Genomic DNA, 23,548 nt, shown 5'->3' with positions numbered 1-23,548 from the left:
GACAAATTAAGACAAACATTACTATAGTGTTTCTGATCTTTATTAGAAAGAACCCTTTGTCTTCCAAAAAAAATTTTTTTTGTTTTTTTTCCACAGAAATTAAATTTATGTTTTAATAGGGATGTTTACAAAAATTGAGGATTAATACTGCCCTGTTTTGGTATTATGAAAACATGCATTTAGAAAATGTCTTATTAAAATTCTATACTCTAAGAATTAAGAAACTACATTGGTGTTTCATGAATCTTAGTCAAGTTATCTGCAAAATTGAGAAACCACAAACATACTGTATAACCAAAATTGAAAAAGACCAGGGACAGATTTCAAAACTAAAAAGGAAAATCTGGACAACTGAGACAATCAGAATTAGGAAATATTAGAAGCAATTCCTGGATACATTTTTACCAGATGGCATTATATGATCAACTGATTGTATTGCATGTAATAAGAATTTAATTGAAATGCATGTAATTTGATTTTAATGTGAATACATGATTGTGTTATATTGGACTTAAATGGACTAATCTGGATTTAATTTGAACTGAACGGGACTCTATGCAATCATATCTGATTTGGCCCCATTTGTAAAGTGGCATGAGATTTTATTTATTTTTTCTTAGTTTGGTGCTATACAAGCACAAATCTGATCACCTACACATCCTTTAGGTCCTTTTCAACTCGTATAGAAAGATGCTCTTAATTGAAAAACTTCCACATGTACACCATAAACTCCAGTTTTGTCACCACTCTTAAATTGTGTTCCCCAGTAAGGACATCTTCCCAGTCACCTGCTCTCCCCCTCACTACACCTTGTGAGTAATGGCAGGAGCAAAGGACAGTGGCAGAGAGCCATAAAAGTGTAATTTGCTCCATTTTCCCGAGGAAACCAAATTCACTTTCTGTCTCGAATTACAATCTGTTAACATTCAGATGGCCAGCATTGTAGACGGGGCATTACCCGCCTACACTCTCTGCTAATGACCCTCAAACGGACCGCACACACACACACGCGCACAAACACGGAGACAAGTGACGAGCAAGGACACGTAGTCATGAGCACACAAAGAAGCACACACATCAACACTCCCACAAGCACACACAAACACACCGGTTCTCAAATTTGTGCCGTAATGGACAGAAAAAGGGCAAAAAGGGGAAGAAACTGCAGAGAAAAGTATGTTTCTCGGAATTAAACATAATGACTTCATAACTCAATTCTTTCTTCTGAAAAAAGGGCAATCTCAACTGCCCCATAAACCTCTCTACTCCTCTAAACGATTTATCCTCTAATGCTTGTGCTTTTTTCCCCCTCTTCATTCTTTCACGTCTTTTTGTAAATTTCCCAAACTCTGCTCCCTTATCCATCTCCTTTGTGTCCTTCCGCACTTCCTTCGTGCCCGTTTCTCTCCTTCCCTCACTTGTTCGTTGGCTCTCTCTCTCTCTTCCCCCATGCTCATCATCCCACCCTCACAGCAATCCTCGTTCTCTTTCCCTCCATCCCTATCCTCCATTTCCACCACTCCTCTCTCAGGGAGCTAATAGCCTCCTCCTTTGTTCTTGGAGAACAGCGGGGAACAATGGCGGAGTGGGGCTTGTCGTTGTGGCAACAGGCAGGAGACAAGAGGAAGGAGGGAGGGAAGGAGACAAAGAAGAAAGGCAGGGAGAGAAAGAGCAGGCACAGAGGGGATGCTGGTTGTTAGCTGGGCGGCAGGGAAGCGAACGCTGGCTAATTACACTCGTTTCTATGCACACCGCAATTAAACTCTGATGCACACACATACATGGCCCAAGCTCAGAATATCCTCCGCCAACCACACAGACACACACTTTCTCAGCAACATCAGAGAGAAAGTGCAAGAGAAAGGAGGAGGTGGCAGAGAGGCTGGAAGGGGGAGAAAAAAATGACAAGACTAAGGCTGTTTTAATTCACTGCTACTGTTCTTTCATGCAACAAAGAAAAACTTCATTAAACTTCGTCAATCTTTATCAACTCAATTCAATTCAAATCACAAAAGTTTGACATTAGAAGGTAGAGGAGAAGGCTTAGTGGGCTCACCACGCCCACCGTCTCCAGCTTAATCTAACCGTCATCACACAGCAACTCATTTCTCCTTTCTCAGTTGCGCTTCTACCGCTCTGCATCTGCCATCAGTTCATCTTTATCCATTTAATCAGCTCATATGGAGTCAACTCTCCACAGGATGATCTTCCTCTCTCCAGAGATGAGGAGCTTTAACTCCACGTAAATTAACAAAGTGGGGACAGGGAGGAGGGCGTTGGAGAGATTATTATGGGAAAGAGGAAAAAGTGAGAGGCAAGAAATAGAGTGGGGTGGGGGAAGAGGGGGGAGAAGGGGCTTGCATCCAGGTCACACCAGCCTGTAGGGTAAAACTTATCCCAAGTCTGTGGTACAACTCTACACCCCACCATCCATGGCCTAACATGCTTTTCCATTAACACACAACTCGGAGAAACATGTGTTCCACGCCGTCTGCCCGTCCGTTTTATTATTAATGCAGTTTAATGCTCGCCCTAAGTGTGTGCAAGCTTTAGTGTTGGAGGTTCATGTTAGCAAAAAAAAGCCATTGCATGACTTAAAAAAAAAAAACAGCAGTAGCGTTGGACACATTCAGCCTTCAGTGTTTAAGAGGAGGAGTGCGGGGGGCTTCATGTGTGCCCAAAGCGCTACCAAAAGCGCACATAGAAAGCAAAGCTTCACGCCACACACAAATTCATACTGCCAATGAGGCAGATGAGGAGTGAAAGGAGTCACATTAAACAGGCAAACTTGTCCTGTTTCGCTTTCTTAGCCCGAATCCATTTTCATAATGCATTAAACCCACCGCTGAGAAGACAGGGAGAAGGAGGGAGGGAGGAAACTACACGGGGGGAAGCAGAGGGTTGGAGGCGCAGAGAAATGGCAAGAAACATTTGCAAGGTAATCCAAAGCTGGTGAATGTATAGCTGCACGCAGAAGATACGGAAGAACCGAGAGCGAAAAGAGCTCGTCTCATAGGGAAAATATGGGAAGTAGAAGTGTGTGATAGACACCCAGACAGATTGGGGTGGTGGATGAAAGAAGACAGGAAGTAATGATAAAACAAGTAAAGATGACAGCGGGAGATGGGGGAGATGATATTGTCGCAAACTCTTGATTGTATGCGTTCCGAATGCATGCAGGTTCTCATTACGCGTGCTTGTGTTTGCATGGTTACAAACTGGCAAGGGGCAGAAGGTTTTCCGTTTCAGCACCAGCAGGCTGATGAGAGTTTGGGGCCAAACAGCCTAGAGGCAGAGCTGGCCTTGTTACTCAGTATTTTTTTTTCCCCCTTTTCTTTGTTAAACTCCCACTCTCACACACATAAAATCTGAAATTTACTCCAACAGAACTTCAGTAACACTAACAAGCTGCATAACATAAAAATGGTTTAGTTAAAATATTTAAAATGAACATGCACTTGTTTTATTAATTATTTATGGCAATTAAAATTTAAATACATCTTGATGTCCAATAGTAAAATGCTTTACTGGCTGACATTTGTTATGTAAAAAAATAAAAAATAAAAAATTACATCTCGATTGCGTCAAATGTCACATTTTACTTCAGAACCTGGCCACCTATACACATTGCAAAATTATTTCACCGGGTTGTGATCCTACAAACTTAAAGATTAATAGATTCCTTCTTGAAATATGATCTGATTCCATGTACATCAGGTGCCCACTGGGATTATGACCCAAATTTAATTCCCATGTTATTACAGTCAAAGCCCTTGGTAACACCAGTGTAACAAGAGACGAGGTTCAGAGAACTTTTTGATCAAGTGCAGAATTTGTTTTAACTGTGTAGGATTTTAAACTTGCATGAACTTTGCTGTTCATCACAGATAACACTGCGCGTGCCGTTTGACTGCTGAAATTAAGAATAAAACAAGAATATTAATAGTCTCTGCTGCTATGATGTAGCGAGAGGCTCAGTTCTGTGTCAGTAATGGTCTATTTTCTCTCTCCATGGTGGGATATCAGACAAGCTCTGATATGCAATGAATATCATGGGGTGTTGCAGCCAGCTCGCTATTATACAAAGACAACTTACAAAAGGAAAACAAATGTGACAAAAACAAGTAGGTTGCTTGTAGAGGATGACAAATGTGGCACATTTGGTGCGATCAAATAAATATCAAAAACCCCTGAATCAAATCTAATGGGATCAGTTTCAACAAGTGATCTCGTCCTTCATGGCTCGGCGACAGAAAGTTAAGGAAGCAGTTATATCAAGGATGAGACATCCAGAAGCCCATCTCCTCAAAGTCATTGGTGTGAAGGCTATCTCACACTCACCTGACAGTGACAGTGCTGTCAATAGTGCCAGAGGGAACAAGTGAGATGGAAGGTGGCAGACAGTGAGGAGATGACAAAAAAAAAAGAAGGAATTATGGTTCAAGAATAGAGACAAAGAGCGTGCAAAACCGGAGGCACGAAAATACAGGTGTAAAAGAGAACAGTGGCAACAGGATGACTGACGTCTAGTCAGCCACTGCCTTTGTGTGCTTGAGTGTTTGTTCTCAGGGAAATTTGGAGATGCGGCGTTCAACATTCGTAATTAAAAATGACTAATGACTGACAGCGGCACAGTGTGTGCTAAAAAATTAAACAGGCATTAATAAAGCAACATCATTACTGTCTGCCTCAGGAAACACAAACCTCATGAGTACTTGCAGGGAGGCGCACAGAAAATTACAGTCCAGGAAACACTCAGGCAGATATAACTAATCCTAATCACTCATATTGCACTTTTCCTATTTTTAACACTCTATTTGCCCCCTTCCGCTGCCTCTCATTACCTTTCATCAACAAATCTATATTTACAATTACTGACTAAAATCACTCCAGCACAGTGCGATAAAACAGTTGAAAAGGTATTTACAACCCTTAAACTTTTTACGCTTTCTATGTACAAACAACTATTTCACAATACTGGAAATTTACATTTTTAGACCAACATATAGGCAGATATAATTCACACGTGGAAATAAAAGGATGCATGGTTTTTCAAAATCTACGCCATACTGTTCTGAAAAGTATGGTGTGCATTTGCACTTAGTCCCTCTCAATCAACAGTAGAACCACCTGGAACTGCAAACATAACTAGTTATGGATTTCTTTTAACAAACTGTTCCATCTTCCAACATTTTCATAAAGCTTAAATATATTGGATACACAAGTAATATTTGTCATTTAAACAGACACCCCACCTTAACTGTGGATCTCTGCAACTTCCTTAGAGTTAGTTTTGAACTCTTTGATGCCTCTCCAATTCATGTTTTCCTTACTTCAGAGTATTGATTATGTTCAATGCCCATTTCATGGTAGGTTTGAAGGGATGCCATATTCTTTGTTGGATGATAGATGGAAAGGTCCTCAAATTTTTACATCTTGGGATGTTTAATAACCCAACCGTATCCTATCTAGTGCATTCCTTGGTCTTCTTTCTGCATTTTGTGCACTGTTGTCCACAAAGTCAGTACAGCTAGATTTAGATTAAACTACACACATGTGAACTCTGTTTACATTTGAAGCCAACTGTTTGCACTGCATTTTATTCAGAGGCATCAAAGTGAATGAGGCTGCTTTACTTTTCAGACACCATGTATTGTTTTCCTTCCACTCGACAATTATGTACCAGTTTGTTGGATGCACATTAAATCCCAAGAAAACAAAGTCAGATTTGTGGTTGCAACATGAAAACATTTCATCAAGTTCAAGAAGTATGAATCCTTTTATAAAGGTACATCTGAAAGCCTGGAGAAGGTAAAATGAAGTATAAAAGCATTGTCTCAAAAACAAAGGTCAGCTACTCAACTCCGAGCTACTTCATACAGCAAGGAGATGGAGACTTGAGTAAAGCCACTGTAAGTACCGTACCTCCCCAGTCGCACTTCCTCACCATTGAAAAAGAAAATGGGATGCCAGACACAAAATGGACATCCAGAGAGGCAACACCTGAATGCTGCAGCCTTCTTGAAAGAGAAGCAAAGCTATAGAAATCTCTCTCATCTTTTTCTCTTTGACAAAGCCAGGCTGGAAGGATGAAAGGCCTGAATAAAAGCCTACACAGGACCTTTAAAGACCAGATAATGGTGCGGCAGAACACAGAAAGATGTAGCAGGAAACAGAGGTGAGGGGGAAAAAAAGTGAAAATGTATTTCATGGATATTCAAAGAACATAAGATAAAAAAAAAAAAGTAGTGCTCATATTGAGGAAAGGAATATGAGCGACAAGAAGTAGGGAGACTGGAAAGAAAGTAAGAGGAAAAAGTAAAATAAAAAAACTTTCTATTTTAGCTCTAAATAATACGTGGCCTACATACACATTCAGTGTGTATGCGTGTGTGTACGTATGTGGATGGATCACGCACCGATAACATTACACTCCTTAATTCCTAATTAATCCTCCTAAACTGGATTATTGCACAGAGCATGACAAGACCAGGAATCAACTCTTTGCCCCGATGACTGTGTGTGTGCGCGTATGTGTGTGTGGGGCGTCATTTTGCCATTTTTCAGTTTGAGGTCTCATAAGGCCTGCATGTCCTCAGTTACATGATGTTAGGAAATGAAGCCGACAGTGTCTGTGGTCCCCTATGACACAACTTCAGACATACTCCGCTTTCCACGCACAAACAAGTGGTACGTCTTGTGCACACACGAATACACAAATGAAGGTCCCTAGATCATAGGTCTAGAAATGCTTCTGAATCACTGCTGAAAGTGGCAAGGACATCCAGCTTGAGTTTACAGACTTAAAGTAAGGAGTCACTGGGGAACTCAGGGCGTATTTATGACAGTGTTCCCCTGTCACATTTAGTCTGAAAGCTGCCGCACAAACTGTCCCACGCGGCGCCGTTATACACTGTCTGAAATACCAGAGCGCTCTAATGACACTAATACTAATGGAATTCATTTTAAGTCCAATTCTTTGTAAATGAGTTTAGAAAAACGACTTTCACAGACAAACGAGTTCAATTTGTGTTCACTCCTTTTTTCCCCTTCTTGTTGCTGGGAAAGAACTACCCAAAGAAGAATATTAAAAGCAGAAGTTGGAAACAAGAGAAAACATTTTTATGCCAATCAGGGATATCTTGATCTAATTCGATGTCAAATATCGGTTCGGGTTCTCAATCATTTTGTTTTGAATGAACTACATCAAGGGCTCTTGAATCCATCTAAAAGTAGCAGAAAACAAGGCCTTGACCCCTGACCTATATTGTCATACCAGACTCCTCTCAAATCCCCAAACTTCCTGTTGTTCAACAATAAGTTTAGGCAACAACACACTTTGTTTATGAAGCCCAATATTAAACAAAAACATGACTGTAGGGTTGCCATCCTGTCTGCAGCTCAGAACCATTTAAAAACAAAATTAAACACAACCCAATGGACTTTGCAAATTTAGAAGTTAGTTAAGCTAACTCCCAGGAAGCAGAGAAAGAGCTTAAAAGCTAAATGAAACAGTTCATATAATTGAGCAAGGTGAAGTAACACCTTAGAGGAAACCAAGTAGATGAAAAGCTTCCAAGGGACAATGACAAAACCAAAAGGATTACAGAACAGATGAAAGAATTCATCATTTTGGATGATCAACCTATTGCTGCACTCAGCAATCTTGGCTGTCACAGGTTGTTGCAGCAGCTGGAGCCACAGTATGTTCTACCCTCAACACAGCCGAGTGCTCAGTGCTGTCTCAGCTGGGTGAAAAACTGCATCATCATTGCAGTATGTTAACAGATGTAGCTGCTTATAGCTTTACTACAAACACTTGAGAGTTTAGGGGTTCACCCAATATCATTGCTCGGCCTCATGGCACGTCGCATTGATCCTGCATTGATCAAAAACGGAGTACACGGTTTGTCCAGCGGTTTTGTGAATCCCGTACTGCAGAGAATATGGACATGACATACAACTGATTGCAAAATGAAAAAAGAATGTGCTGCGTAGCTTCACAGAAACAGTAAATACTGTAAAGAAGACCGTCACTGTAAGCTATTCAAATGTCTGTCGAGCTACTGAAGTGCTAATCATATAAACAGGATTTATTCTAAGAACTTTATTGAATTTAGTATGTCTTAGTAAGTCTTTGCTGTAAAACATTGCATCAAATTGACACCAATTCTCAAACTCCAAAAAGAGCAATAAATTAGTGCTGCTTGCACAGGACATTACCATTTTTCCGGACGACAAGTCGCATTTTTTTTTCTTGGCTGGTCCTGCAACTTATAATCAGGTGCGTCATATATAAGCTTATTGATGCATTTTTGACTAATCTATAATACTCAACAGTGACATGGTCTGGAAAATACAGTAATTGTTCAGAACAACTTAAATTTAGATAAACTAGTAAGGGAAACCATTAGAAAAACGTACTGTGACCATTAAAAAACAAAAATCAATGAGTTCTTAATTATGGTAATTTGAAATGTTGACCAGTTCTCTCCAGCATTTGGATTCACATCTAAGCATTCTCTGATTGCATTTCCTGATGTAATTAATCAACAAACATATTCTCAATAAATTAGAAAACAAACAGTTCTGTTAGGGTGGTTTTTAATTATGGGAAACATTCGTTTCAAGCCTTTTAAGCAATAGAATGGTGGAGGAAGAATATTTACAATTCCTTGAATACATAATTCGGTGATAGATCCTAAGTATTTTGAATAACGAGCAGCATGACTGACAGAATAAGTGAATGCTACTTATTAACTTGTTTTGTTTGTTGCAGTGAGCGCACTGTTGCATTTTCTCTGCTCACTTAATGATAGCGGATACAGAGAATATTTGGATGGACAGAAAGTGGAAGTAGTTTGACGGAAAGGGGAGGTCACAAAGGGAATGAGATTTTGTGGTTGTGGTGGGGGATTAACATGCTTTCATGCGTTCTCCGCTTCACTGGAACACCACAAGGCTTGTTGATGCCTCTAAGTGCTATGAAGTATTAACCAGATAACCTCCAAGGAGACCCAGCGGCATAGAGTGTGTGTGTGTGTGTGTGTGTGTGTGTGTGTGTGTGTGTGTGTGTAGTTTGCTTGTTGACCGCTAACCATGTACAGTTAAGTACAGAGCCCTAAATAACCTATCAAGAAAAAAGAAAGCATGGTTAAAGTCTGGAGAGATTCGGTGGAAAGTCGAACACTGCTGGACGACGATGCACTGAATTCTTTACAAGAATAGGAAACAAAGACTCTTACAGACTGTAGCTGTACTGGCAGAAAGGGCATGAGGGACACATACATTGATGTATACTCCTGTGTCAAGAAGGAAAGAGCCATATTTCTAGGAAAGTTTCTTTTAGGAGAAAATTACAATCAACTGTTATAACAAAAAATGAGCAATTTCGCCACCCTGAACACTCAACCTATGGACGCATTTCACCTTTTACCTTCTTATTCACTCCCAGTCAGCTTAACTCACTTTCCCCACTTTACCTCACCTTCATATCCATCTGCTCAATCACTGTGTTTGCGTCAAGTCTGCTCACCTTTTCATCGTTTGTCATTTCCTCCCTCGTTGCTCTTTTCAATCGTATACACATCAATCCTGCCTCTACTCGTCCTTCTCTCGACTTCATTCATTTTGGGCTTCTCTCTCCTTCACTTCGTCCTAAATAACGTCATCCATCTTGCCTATTGAACCAGGATCAGTGTCAAATCCCCTGCGACTTTGATAAAAATCTCACTTTTATTAATCTATACTTACAGGCACCAGTGGTATTTGCTAAATTTTACCATAATCATATTCTAGATAATATATAATATAAAACAAGCAAATAAAATAAAGCCCAGAATTTAATCTAGGAATACATTATTTAGCTGTTTCCCTGCTGCCACACACGACTTAAAATAATGGCTGATTACTATGGTTCTGCAGTATTTGCACAAAGCAAATCCTTGTATTGAGATCTTAACGTTAAATGTTTTGCAAGAATTGAACATTTCTGATCAGACACTTTCCAACTGATCTGTTTACAGTTCAGTTACTGTGCAGTGAAGAATAAGCAAAAATTAATCCTGTATGAATGTAAAGCTGGTAGAGATTAACAACACACTCAGGCAAAGGATGGTTCTGGAAAGTATTTGTAGGTGCAGCTAGGCAAAATGTCAAAAAAAAAAAAAAAAAAAAAAAAAAAAAAAGTTCAAAGTAAATAAATACTTCTTTATAAAGACTATTACTGACATGCAGAATGTGAATGAATGAGGCTTGAAATCTAATATCTAATAAGGCATCTAAGTAATCATCTGCAACAGTAGAGTTGCATGTCAATTTTGATTCATACCTTCAATAAATGGAAACCATTTGACTTCTACCAGATTTGATTTTCAGTATGTGGGTGTGAAGCCTTACCAGGAGCTTTTCCACTTTGTGTTTTTGTTCTGTATTCATCCTTGCCTCCTGACAAACTCAGTGAAGGTTTGGTTCTTTTAAGTGGCTTCATCTAAGAATTAAACTTTTTTTTTTCCCAACTGGTGCTTAAAAACTTCCACAGGCAATGAAGCTTTTCAGTCTGTAATTAGCCGACTGGCCTGTGAGCAAACAACTTCACAAACTTTTCTAACAAAAGGTTTAGTTTTTGCATAGTAGAAAGTAGATGCCAGATAATTGTAGATAACTAAATAGAGTTCAACACTGAACTTTAAAGTAGCATCACAAAGAATGTGATCTCGCTTTCCGATATTAGTTAAAGGAAAACTGTTTTGCAAACAGACTTTACACAACTCTTTAAAGAATCGTTTAACTTCCTAATAATACCTCTTTGGCATACAGTCTAAATATGCGTTTTATGGATGCTCTTGCAATGTTACAGCCCAATCTTTTTAAGCAACAAAGAAAACAGTGAAGGAGGGGGAAAAAAAACTTTAAAACCAAAATGACAAACATGGAAAGATTTGAAAGCACAAACTCAGCAAACAGTTCAGAAACTTGGAAAACTTGCAGAAATCTTAAGATGTCTGTTCTGCACTGCTCCATTCATCCAAACAGAGACGGGCTGCTCGCTGATGCCATATGCATGCGCAATAAGCCCTGAATGCCTCAGTCTACTAAAGCAAAAAAAGTTTGAGCACATAATATAATTCAAAGCATAAATGTGTGAATTATAGTTTGAAACTTAATCTAAAATTAACTGTCACTTTTGAAACCTCTTCAGTGTTTTTTTTTGGAAAAGTAGCATGGGAAGGCTACACTGTGGCTGCTTTGATATTTAATATTAATGCCCAAAAACAGATGGGAACAGTCAGACTTGGGACTAGGTACTGATGGGTCTGTCACTGTGAGTGAAAGCAAGCTTAGAACCAATTAGAAAATGAACGTGGTTTTAGACGTTGCTGGCTTTGTTCAAGTTGAGATAACATATTGGTGGTTTTGGTTCAACTTAAATTTAAATTCTTAAGGCCAGTCAAGCTTTACTGTCCAACTAAAATGGCAAAACTTCAAAGCACATGCTCTAATCACTGCTTTAACTCCTTTCAAAGTGTGACAAGTGACTCATCTGCTTTCTTTCCTACTCTCTGTTGTACCGTTAGCCCCTCATGGCCAGCTACCAACACCCTGATTTGCCATTCTCAGTTTCTCCCTGTAGTTAATCTGCTCGGTGGAGTGATGAGAGCTTTGGGAACCAGCGAGAAGAAGATGAAGGAAGAGGGAAATGAGAGGAAAGGGATGGGAACAGGGAATGAGGAATGGCCATGCATTATTGAGCATACAGAGTAGAGTTTTTAGGGGATAAATGTGAAAGTGTGTTTAGGGAAAACCTCTTCCCTTTTGGCTCCCCCCGCCTTCTCCCTTCCTTCCTTCCCTCCAACTCTCCTTTCCCCATGAGGCCAGCCGCATCTCTTATTCAGTGGGGAGGTAAAAAAATTCAAAGTTAGAGAAGAGGAGGTGGACATGGAGAAGGGAAGAGGGTACCTGAAATGGTAAAAAGTGAACGAATGTCTTGAGGGAGTTCTCTCAAGTGCTAATCTGGGGAGCTCCTCGTGTTGATTAGCTGAGCACGTGTGGTAATGGGCGAGCAGGTGGGGTGCCGGCTGTTGCAGGGGAGTACAAAAACAGGGAAGGTAGATGGATTGAGGGAGAGGATGTAGATGTACAGTTTTGTGTTGAACAGTGTAGCAAACAGAATGGTGAAAAATTAAGGTGCCTCGCAGGCAAAGCAGAACCCGTCTCAGAACTTGACAAATGGAGAGACTGAGTAATGGAGGAACACACAAACACAAAGCTACGGACGTCACAGCAACTAAGCCACATATACCTACGCATAATGTAGTTACCCACAGAAATATGCATAGGTCAAACATCTTGGCCTAAACAGTTGCTCTACACATGGTCACATGGAGACTGGCAGGAAATTAAGGTCAGAAAGTGGAGCGTGGCCTAGCCTACAGAGCCGTGTAAATACCACTGGTGTCTGGTGTAAATGCCACTGGGTTATCCATTTTGAACACCGCTTCTGCAGCAACAGACACGTTGCACCAGCAGATGTGGCAATAAAAGCTTCTAGCACACCCAAAGCTCACATAGAACCCGGCAGGGCATGAAGCACACGCACAGCTACGTGGAAGTAAACAAGAAAATGTGTACCTTAAGAGTGTGTGCAATGTGAATGGAATTGATAGTTTTAATAAGTCTGGGTGTATTACAACCCTGTGGACACGGTCGGAGCCATTAGCACAATAGCCTAATGGCCTTGTAGCACCTAATAACTCACTATGTAGCTAACATCAAGTCAGTTGCAGCCTTAAGGCTACTGTGAAACAATTTCACTGAGCTGGGAGAATTAGACATCTTAATGACATTTCCGCATGCCTCCACTGCCGTCGTATATCATTCTCTGTTTTACAACTTTTTTTTTCTTTTTGTTCAGAAAAGTATTTTCTGATCCAGACCTCACTCATTGTCTCATTTCATATGGGCTTCTTTACCAAGAAGCGATAGGAGAGCTGAGGAAAGCAAGAGAGAGAAGAAGATGAGAGATGCAAGTTAATGCCCATATCTTGTCAGCTCCATCTTTGAAGTTGTTGCTCTTTACCAGTGCTTTTTTCCCCCCCCTTTCTTACACTATCAGTGACATCAAAGTGGGCCAAGTCTGAAGCATGTGTGCCTGTGTTAGTACTTCTCTGCCCGCAGGGATAGGTAGCTTATATTGCAAATAAAGTAAACAGAGTGCAAGTTCCTGCCGTTTGTGAGAGAAGACAAACGCAATCTACTTTTTGACTCTAATCCCCCGCTTTTCCTTTTCCTCCTGATAACCGTGCTTTCTAATCATAGTCGCAGCATCATAATGACTTCTGCTGCTCCTCAGCTCATCAGTATCAAAAGTGAAGCACTTCTATTCTCACTTTGACACTTTCAATACATCTACAGACGTGTGCACAAAGACTAAGGCAGACATCTATGAAAGCAGCACACATGTAGAGCAAAGAGTATGCGACTGTGACCAAGAGAAGAGTGGGTGGATAGATTGTAGGTGTGCATAGATATTTGCTTTCATCCCTCATTCCTTCTGTTTGGTCTAGCTGTGGGTGAAACCAGACAGAATTGCAAGCATTGATAATACATTAGCATCTCTAACAGGCTTTCGGACTTATCAACCAGTACCTTAAACATGCACTCAGATTATAAACATACTAAAAGCGCATCCACATTAAAACACACAAATTCCATCATTCTATCTTCAGCTGTCACATCAAAAGCAACATTTACATGGTACTGGAAGTGGCATGATAGATTGGGTCCTTGGCAGGCTAGCCGCCTGGCTAACTGACCGGCTGGCTGGTTGTGAAGGGGACTTATTCCGTCTAAAAACAGGATAATCTTTAGGAAAGAGAATAGGTTGCAAGGAGATTAGGGACACACAGCGGTAATGCGCCGGCATGAACACACTTAGCTCATTTGCATGTAAAACAGTGAAGAGAGATGCAACAAGGGAGGAATGGAAGGAAGAGAAGGTGTGGGACTGCGTGCATGTTTATGAAGACGCTTACATGTGTATGTGCAAACGTACGCTTGCTCTCTGAGCATATGAGCGCTGCTGCGGCTGGCAGCGAGAACCAACGTCAACACGCTCAGATGTGTTTGAACCTGATAAGGCCTGATGAATAAACAGTGCTTTGCGGCTGTTCTGTAAGCATGAAGAGATGGTGAATGAGGGAACGCGAGCTACTGCCGTACTAAGGATACATGCTGAGGCTTAAGGAGCAAGTAAAGCCAAGCTAATGCCCCGCCACTGCTGAGGCTTCAAGAGGTATAGCTTGGTTTCAAACTTAAGCAGTGGCAGAACATAAACACTGAGATATATACACAAATACACAGCAGGCCAGGCCTGAAAATACCAAATCTCATTTGCATGTCATAAAAACATAGCCAGTCTACATTTAGTCTTCATATGGGATGTAAGGGCTGTTTAGAATGCTAGGCACGGGATTTTCATGGATAGGTTTTTGAGCTGCAGCACAGGAAGGAAAAGCAATCCTGAGCTTTCCAAACGGTTCTTGAGCATGCACTGGACAGTTTGCAGTTTACTGGAGCGGTAATAATGAAAGCCTCTACCACCAAGTTCCAGGCCATGATTCTCTGACAGAAGATAGTGGCGGATTCCCTCATGCTCAGGCATACTCTATGTGATTCAGCTAGAGAATCCGGGTTGTCTGGAAATGGGTACCAGAAAAAAAATGAGTAAAATCTTTCATTTGAAGTAAAAGCAAAGTGCTTGGATGTGATCAAAATTATCTCAACTTGATATAAACAGAACTAACCTCACATTTAAACAATGTGGTGAATTTTAGTTTCAGACATTCAAACCCACCAATTTCTGTAAGAACCTTATTCCCCTGAGAACCTTAAGAGTTTCTGAGCCGTTTCTCTTAAAAAAAAAAAAAGAAAAGAAAACAATAAAACCATCTGTGCTCCTGTACTGTACTATAACATTCAGGCTCTAGGCCAAGATGCTAGGAAAACTAGCAGAAATATTTGGTAGTAAAAGAAATAAACTGCCACAGTAAATTCATTTTTCTAATATACGGGAGGCACCAGAGCCTCCTGTGAGATGGAACAGCTATTTTACATTCATGCTTGGGACCAACAGATATTAAATGTTCACTAATCTCTCCTTCTGGAGTTCTCAGATATTTCTTCAGAAAGCCCTGAGCCACATTTCAAAAATGGATGAAGAATATAGTCTCTTTATCACCTAGTCTCCCAGATTTCTGCTGGACTACATTTTCTGTCATGGTAATCTTATGTGCCTGAATAAACTTGACATCTCAAAGCTGCCTTCATACTTATTGGCAGGCCTGGATAAGACATTTCAAAAGACGCATCATTTTTATTGAAGTAGCATAATCTCACTCTGAAATTTTCAAAACAACCCAATGTTTAGGGCATTTGTTTGGTTGAGGAATTAGAAATAAAAATAAATCGCATAAGGAAAAATAGTACCATTCTACTTGGCAAAGCTATGAATCCATTGAAAGCAAATGTATCTAATTTATGTATAATTTCCTTTTTTTTTTAATGTTGATCAGATTCATTGGGAAATTTTAATTACCATATAAAAACTATTTTTCCAAGAGATAAATAATGATGCTCATAGACTAATTTCCCTTGGGTAATATTCACAATTTAGTCTAGTCTAAAGAAGTAGACTAAATTCAATTCAGGGTGCGTTTTAAAGTTTTGAGCAAGCACCTTTGTTAAATAATACTAACCAAGGTGCATGCTTCTCAGTAAACTAAAATATGTGGAAAAGCACCTCACACCTTAAGTATGGTGGAAAATCAGTGATCCTGTAGGCTTATTTCTCTCTCGAAAGCCCTTGGAATGTTAGAATTCATGTCATCATGAACACTATAAAACACCGGGACACTAAAAATAATAATTTGGTGGCCTCTGCCAGAAAATTGAAATCTTCACTGGGTCTTTCTACTGTGAAATAATTCAGAACACATAGCAAAATAAAAAAAATGGGTTCTCCCAATAAAACTGACATTCTTCCAAGGCAATCTCATTACCCAGACCTGAACCCTGTGGGGAGCGTTAAAGACAAGAAAACACAAAAAAAGGCCTAGGGGTTATGGACAATCAAGAGAGCGATTATACAGAGAGATTCCTCTATATATAATGTCCCACTGGCAAAAGGGGGTTGTGAAAGGAATCGGCACAAGAAGTACTACATAGGTCAGTCGTCATTTTGTAAAAACCAAATATTTCTGAATGTGGGGTTTTTCTTGTGGGAGCAATAAGTAAATATACGCAAAAGCTTAAAGTTTATTAACATTTTTTGGCATGAACTTGTACTTTGACTATTTCACCAAAGGTGCAAACAGGTGTGGAGGGTACTGTACATAGCAGACTATAGCCTCCGTAAGTGCACAATGTCCTCAGGTATTTTGATACAATTTCTATGCTTTCCATCTGAATTGAACGTCCACACAGAAATTAAGATTTCAGAAAAATATTCAGATTTTAAATGGTTTTCAACCTGGAAATTAAAATAAAGGGTTTATGGTGTGTATGTGGGAGTGGGTTATCAGGGATTGTTAAAAGTAATAACAGAGGACCACTTTATACATGAACACTCTGGCTTCCTGTGTTAGAAAGAATTACTATTCAACATTTGCCAAACAGTTATTTGGCATTTTTTAAATGCCAATTAGTTAAAAACCATCAAAATAAACTGACAAGCTTGCTGACAAAAGGGTAAAGAGACACCATTTCGCAGTCCTAGCGCTGACATTTTGTAACAGTCCAGCAATCAGACTGCAGTAAACAACAGTGATAGAAAAGCAGGGGAGTGCCTCAGCTATTTGATTAAAATGGAAATTTTTCAAAAACAAGTGTACTCTGCAAAAGAACCAAATGACCTAATCAACACGACGCCGTAGTTCTCCATGTCTAGGTCTTTTATTTTTAATATATTCCATCTTTGATCCTAATAACTGATTGGCTTGCAAAGTTGTGCAAATACACACATACACAGCAGGTACTTTCATGCTGACTGGTACCTCATTAAAGTGAGGAGGCAATGGAGGAGGTACAGGGAGTAGGGGGGGGGGGAGAAAACGCACTAAATAGGTCTATGTGTTCATACAGACCCAAACACGCCTAGAGAGAACACAATCACACCTACAGAGAGGGAAAATTGATTTCGTCAGAACACAGGGAGATCAAAAGGCTTATTATAATTGGTCTCTAAATGTGGCAGAGCTCACCAACCCACTCTCACAAGCACAAACACCAGAATACAGACATCGCACCGGCAAACCTGAATGAATTCTCAATAAATTTGTTTGTTATTCACGGGAGGGGAACGCAACGCAGAAAGCTGTGGTGACAAGTGGAAATGTGCCGTATGGTGTTGGCAGCAGAAAAAAGAAACAAGGACAGCATGCTATAACACGGCAACACAAAAGAAAAGGGGAATTGCTCTAAAGGCTGGAGAACTGGGATGCAAAGATGATCCTCCCATTATAAGGATTAATAACTATATATGCTTCTGGCTCTTTTCTCTCCTGAATCAAATTAATCACCACTGCTCCCACTAGCATACCCTTTTTTCCCTCTGCTCAGTCTGCTTTTATTTCACCCACCACCTCCTCCGCCACTTGCTCTTTCTCTCATTCTTTTGCTAATTGGGCTATTCGAGGTGCCGACTTCAAAAGGCACCTGCCACCAAACACAAAGTCTCAAAAAAGTAAAAAAATAAATAAATACATTTTTTAAAAAAAGGACAGCAGTTTGGGATGAATATGTAAATGCTGGAAAACAATGTATGAATTCTAATGGCGCCACTGATCTCTTGTACTTTTGAAAACAGACCTTTAAATCCTGATCAGCCAGTGTTATTCCCTCTTATGAAAGAGAGAAGCAAACAAACACTGAAAGGTAATAAATAAACAAACCACTTCAAAGTGAGGAATCTTTAAAAAGTAGCTTAAGGGGAAATACAGGGATAAGCTTGGTGCCTAAAATCTTTTCTGCTGCACTAATCGCTTTATAGACTCAGAGCAAATCCAAAACAACAAGGCTGTTTACAGTTACAATTAGACTAATGAGAAATGGCACGTCTGACAATATAAAACCACGATTGATGATCGTCTATTAATATTCCACTAGAATTAGAAAAAAAAACTGATTTTATTTAATAAATTGCTCCTCAAAAGGAACGGTAAAACAAATCTAGTCTGTAAAAAAAAACAAGCAACTAAGCTTCCTTATTAATCAGAGTTCCAAACATTACATATAAACCTCAATATGCAGTCTTAAGAACATTTCTACAAATATATGTAAATATGTATATACACGCATATAAAGACATATTCAACAACTCCACTGTTGCACTGATCCATGTTATGCAGAGCCCATCCACATTTTACCTTCAACCGGCATAAGTGCGTCTCTCTTACTACATAGAGGTAAAGTTAAAGAGACGTTGGTACAAAGAAAAAATGCTGCATCACTTTTTATCTTCTGTGTCTATTTTCATTGCTGTCATTTTTCCACTCTGCTTGCTCAATTTGGAAGTAAAATGACTTGCAGAAAACTCCTGTGTCTTTAGTCCTCACATATTTTTGCATTAAGTGGCTCTATAGGGTAAACAGCAGGTACAGAAATACAGTCTTAAAAGCTGAAGACAGAACAACTTGTTGTTCAATCCAAGCTCGTATGCCATAATTTCCAGACCACAATCCGCTACTTTTTCCACACATTTTGAACTGCGACACACACATTTTACAAAGCGGTTTCTAAAGGATGAACTCCTGTGTGACGAGGACAACAAAGCTCGAGAGTGAAACGAGTGACATTAACAGCAAAGCGCAATCAATTTCGGATAGTTGCTCAATCTTGGAGGTCTATTGGGCATCTCTCCAAGAAACATGATGAAAAAAAGCAGGATAAACTAACGTTTTAATATTTAAAAAAGTTAGAGATGGGTGTGATGATACAAAATTTGTGAATAAATCTGCGAGATGTATATAAATGATAAATTACCGCTTAGTGAAAAAGATCATTCCAACCCCTGGTAAATACAGCAACAACTTACAGCACTTTATACCCAGCTGAGCGTCTCCAATAATTGCTAAGGGTGCAGAACAGAACCAAATCAATGAAAAAAGAACTTGACACTGATAAGGTCAGATGAAATTAAAAGGAAAAAAAAGAATGGAAGACCTGGGGTGAGGGATTTGCAGAAACAGCAAAGGAAGGCAGACTGGAGCAATTAAAATGGAGCAGACTGTATGAGATTCACTAACTGAAGAAGCAGAAGGTGAACAGCTCATCATTATGGTGATGAAGGCCGGTGTTGAAATAAGCTCAAGTGTAGGAGGGATCCTTACCATGGACACAATTACTACAGCTATAAATTGCTAATAGTTTTAGAAAAATTCTGGCACACACAATTGTGATATGTGAAACTGTTTAACTGCGACTACAGGAGCTCTGTGCAGCCAGAGGATGAGTGTCTCCCTCCATCAGTTGTCTGGTCTTCAACTAAGCAGCAGAGGTCGACACTTCTGACCGTGCCCTGAGCATATTACCCATGCTGCATGTCTATTTTTTTGTGTGGCTGTGCGCGCTTGCTCATCCAGCTGCCGGGCAACTGATGAAGAGGAGGAGGAAGGGTCAGAGTGGGTCAGCAAAGACTTTGTGTGATCTCAGTTTGCTTTTCAAGGAGACTGGGGAATGAGCAGCACAAAAGAGCAAAAAAAAAAAAAAAAAAAAAAAAAAAAAAGCACAATGGAAAGAGTGAAAGAGAGCTTCTGGAAGTGAGAGGGAGCTCAGGGGGGATATAACAGGCCTTCAGCTGTTTTTAACAGAATGATGGGCAAAGGAACACAGTTTGAGCAGAGTGGGAGCTTAGTGGCATCTGTGCTTCAGATACTTTATACAGCAGCAACTAATACAGACATATTCACAAAAAAGACTTTTAGAGACTTGAACACAATCGGCCTCGCAAAAACAAAAGACCTTGCACGTAAGAATGTTTTAATCAGAACTACTCAGTTTCAGCATGCTAAAAATATGCAAGGAAAATCAATAACGCCTACCTGTGCACCCCCTACTACCGTTACCCACCCCATTTTCATCCCCAGCAGCAGACAGGTGTGAGGCTATGAAAAGGCCATGGTGTCTTTATATACAGCGCTTGGAAAAGGTTATTAGACATCATACGGAACAGGCGGCTGTCTCAGCCAATAAAAAAAGGATTCATGGGAGCATGGGCCAAATGGAGTGTAGAGGAGGTCATATTATGGAGTGGCAGGCCGACGTAAGGATTTGATATACAGATGGATGCAGATGGGACAGCTGCCAGCTCTGACATTTAACTGACATCAAAAGCTAGCGTAAGCCGTCTTGTGCATGCACACTACTGTTTATGTATATGACCCGAGTGTGTGTGTGTGATGAGTATTGAGACTGAAGGTGAGATAAAATTGCATACACACTCTCTGGGAGCTCCTGATGTCCGGGATATAATTTGAATATGGAGGAGTTGGAGCAGAAGGCTCAGTGACACCGGGACAAGGTGAGAGGAGTGGACAGGTGTGTGTGTGTGTGTGTGTGTGTGTGTGTGTGTGTGTGTGTGTGTCAGCGTTTTGTGCCAGGACAGCTGGTGAGTCGTCAAAGGACATCAGTGACCTTCTTCTTATCCCTTCCTATACTGTCGTCCCATTGTCTGCGTCTACCTGCATTGATGTGCTCCAAATATGCCCAAGTAGTGATTGTCCCAGCTCAAGCCACGAGTGCAATGAGAAAATGGTCCACAGTGGGTAAGGGCATGTAATTAAGTTGAGGTCAACATCGTTTTGATTTGCCCTTTCCAAATAACAACCCTGTAAAGGTAAGTAAAAATATGTGAAGTGCAAATTGTTTTCTTTTGTTTGCTCTAGTATGACTAGTAAGATTTCCTGTACAAAGAAACTGAAGTTATGTCCCCAGCCTCCACTTCCTCTGTCTGCTGCTAAAGCTAAATCAGTTAGCAGTGAGCTCATGCAAACACCATCCAGGAACACCCCAGACTGGCGTCTTCTTGCTGCAAATCAACATAGCTACAAACTGCGCACAATTTTATTTTTTATTTTTTTGGTCAAAATTACATTTTAAAGCACAAATCTTCAAAAAAAAAAAAAAAAAAGACTGTATTTAGAATTAAAAATGGTCTAGTTTATCTCCAACCTTTACTAGACTGTTAGATTTATTCTAGTGCTAATACTAATCGGTTAAAAAGAAAAATTAATAAGAGACCTGTGAAACAAACCAGGTGACACACGAGATACTCAGCATGTTTTAGGGAGAGGCAATATGTAACAAATTACATTTTAAAAAATAGCTGAAACATATTTTCAATACATTTTTCACAAAGCTGTAATCGCGTTTTTCATTTTGAAATTCTTTAATGATGAAGCATTTTCCTCACCTTGCAAAACAATAAAAAAGCAAGAAACAAAATAGCTTGCATACATACTAGGGTGTAAGTAGAATACTATTTAAAAAGTGTAGGTCAAATTTTTTTGAGTTTTTGCTTAGAAAGCGGGTCGGACGATTGTGTTAAAATTATTAATACCATTACAATCATCTAAGATTATGCTCAGCTAAGATGTTGCCGTGTTTTAACGCTCATCTGGCTCAGGTTTCAGGCTCCCTGAAACTGCTTTAGTTGGTGCAGTTACTGCTTGAAGACAAATACACAAGCATTGTTACACTAAGCATGATTGAAGTGCCAACATGACTGACTAAAAACCAAGAACTGTGGTTCTGTGGGTAAAGCAGTCTGGTGATCGGAACAATGTAGGTTCGATTTCAGCTCGCTCTTGTCACATGTTGATGTGCCCCTGGGTGCCTAACCACAAGCTGCCCACCGATCTGCGTATCAGTGTAAAAATGTGTGTGCGTTTGTGAGTGCAAATGGGTGAATGTGACTCCAGTGTAAAGCGCTTTGAGTGGTCAAAATGATTGGAAAAGTGCCTATATAAGTTCAGTCCATTTACCAAGATGGTTTCCATGACAATAGACAGTGACGCTAATATCGTCAGATTAACAACTATGGCTGATTATGTCCATATGAGAAAGTCTGCAGCTGTCATTTCCGCTCCCGTCTTGGCTGATTATGCTGCTGGCTATATCTCCTTCTCTGTTGAGGTTTGAAGTTTTGATAACTTTCAATGATAATGTCAAGAAAACGCACACACAGAAAAATAGATTATTTTTTCTATACCTCAGAGTGCCACAGTCCAGGCATATTGTCAACGATTTCATGTTTCTGACAAAACAAAGTTTCTATCAAAATAGAAACTAAATGTCCCAGAATTTCTCAGATTGGAGACAATATTCCGTTTTGCCCTTATTAATGGTAGCATTTCACAGTAATAAATATAACTTTTTATCTGAATGAAAGGACTGCCATTTGTCCTACAACTGCCATGTATTCTAAGAAAGGTAGTTGATGTCCAAATGACAAACGCACATACACAAACATCTTCATAAAGCTAATTTTAGTAAATTTGATTAACATTAGTAGCTATACTTTAAAAAGTGTTAAAAACGTTTTTGTGATTTGGGGACAAAGGAAATACTAAAATGTGAAAAAAAAAGTCAGTTATATTTTCTCAATATTGAATACATAAAGGATGACTTTGTATCGTGATACAAAATCTTCATGTTGTTAAATTCCTATTTATATTGCCGTCAATCTGCACTGGGAATTACCAAAATCTGAGTTTCAAAGACGTATTGTGGTGCTAATAAAGGAGATGTGAACATTTGGCTGGACCTAATTGAAAAGGTTAGACACACTAGTGCAACCAGTTGAAAAAGTTAGTGTGGAGTCCTGCTGCGTCATCGGCTTATGAGAGAAAGAGAGAAGCGCAAGAGAAAATGTGTGAAAAATCAGTGTGCAATACACTTACCACCCTTGGCTGATGAAAGAAGAAGAAAAGGCATCGAGGATTGTGGAAATTACATAGAAAAAGACACACAAAAAAAAAGCATTCTTTAATATTTAGAAATGCAATGTAAAAAGCAATGAGATATTACACACTAGATAAAAACTTACGCTTTGTTTGTGATGAGAAAGTTAACGTGAGTTTGGCAAACAGTTCATTGCTCTGAAATTGTTCCTCATTGGCCTTGGTCCAGAAACTGTTCTCACTCAGGTCTTCAGCTGCAATCTAAAAAACACAAAGGTCAGAATGTACAGGAGAGGGAAAACAAAGAAACATGACATGAATAGGGGGGAAAGGTATCACAGCTGTTATATAATCTTTCCATCAAATTGGCTCAATAGCCCCAAACTTGGTTATCTGCACACCTGGCAAACAATGAGACCCACAGATGAAGAAGTCAATAGAAACAAAAGGAAATTGGTAGGAATATGATGGTATGAGAGGATGAAGGACACAAAGAGGAAAGAGAGAAGAAGATGCATGTAGTCATGTTCTGTAATTATTGTACATATTATGGTGTAAAACAACTTCAGCATAAGTTTCAAATAACCAACTTC

At 39.7% G+C, this 23,548-nt stretch overlaps 1 protein-coding gene across 2 annotated transcripts in view; it reads right to left on the bottom strand.

Moving 5' to 3' along the window:
* Positions 1–600: 600 nt before the first annotated feature.
* Positions 601–23,548, bottom strand: part of diaph1 (diaphanous related formin 1) — a 64,620-nt gene continuing 41,672 nt past the window's right edge. For both annotated transcript variants that reach the window (XM_088009550.1, XM_088009551.1), the window contains one exon: positions 601–23,216. In XM_088009550.1, coding sequence (XP_087865676.1) covers positions 23,079–23,216 — 138 coding nt within the window. In that variant the 3' untranslated portion in view covers positions 601–23,078. The remainder of the gene's footprint in view (positions 23,217–23,548) is intronic.

The sequence above is a fragment of the Poecilia mexicana genome, unplaced genomic scaffold, assembly GCF_051168715.1.
Source record: "Poecilia mexicana isolate PSO_F unplaced genomic scaffold, ASM5116871v1 scaffold_10, whole genome shotgun sequence".
In the NCBI taxonomy this organism is placed as follows: domain Eukaryota; kingdom Metazoa; phylum Chordata; class Actinopteri; order Cyprinodontiformes; family Poeciliidae; genus Poecilia; species Poecilia mexicana.
Note: the sequence above shows the minus strand (reverse complement) of the source record. Positions and strands in the feature narration are given on the sequence as shown.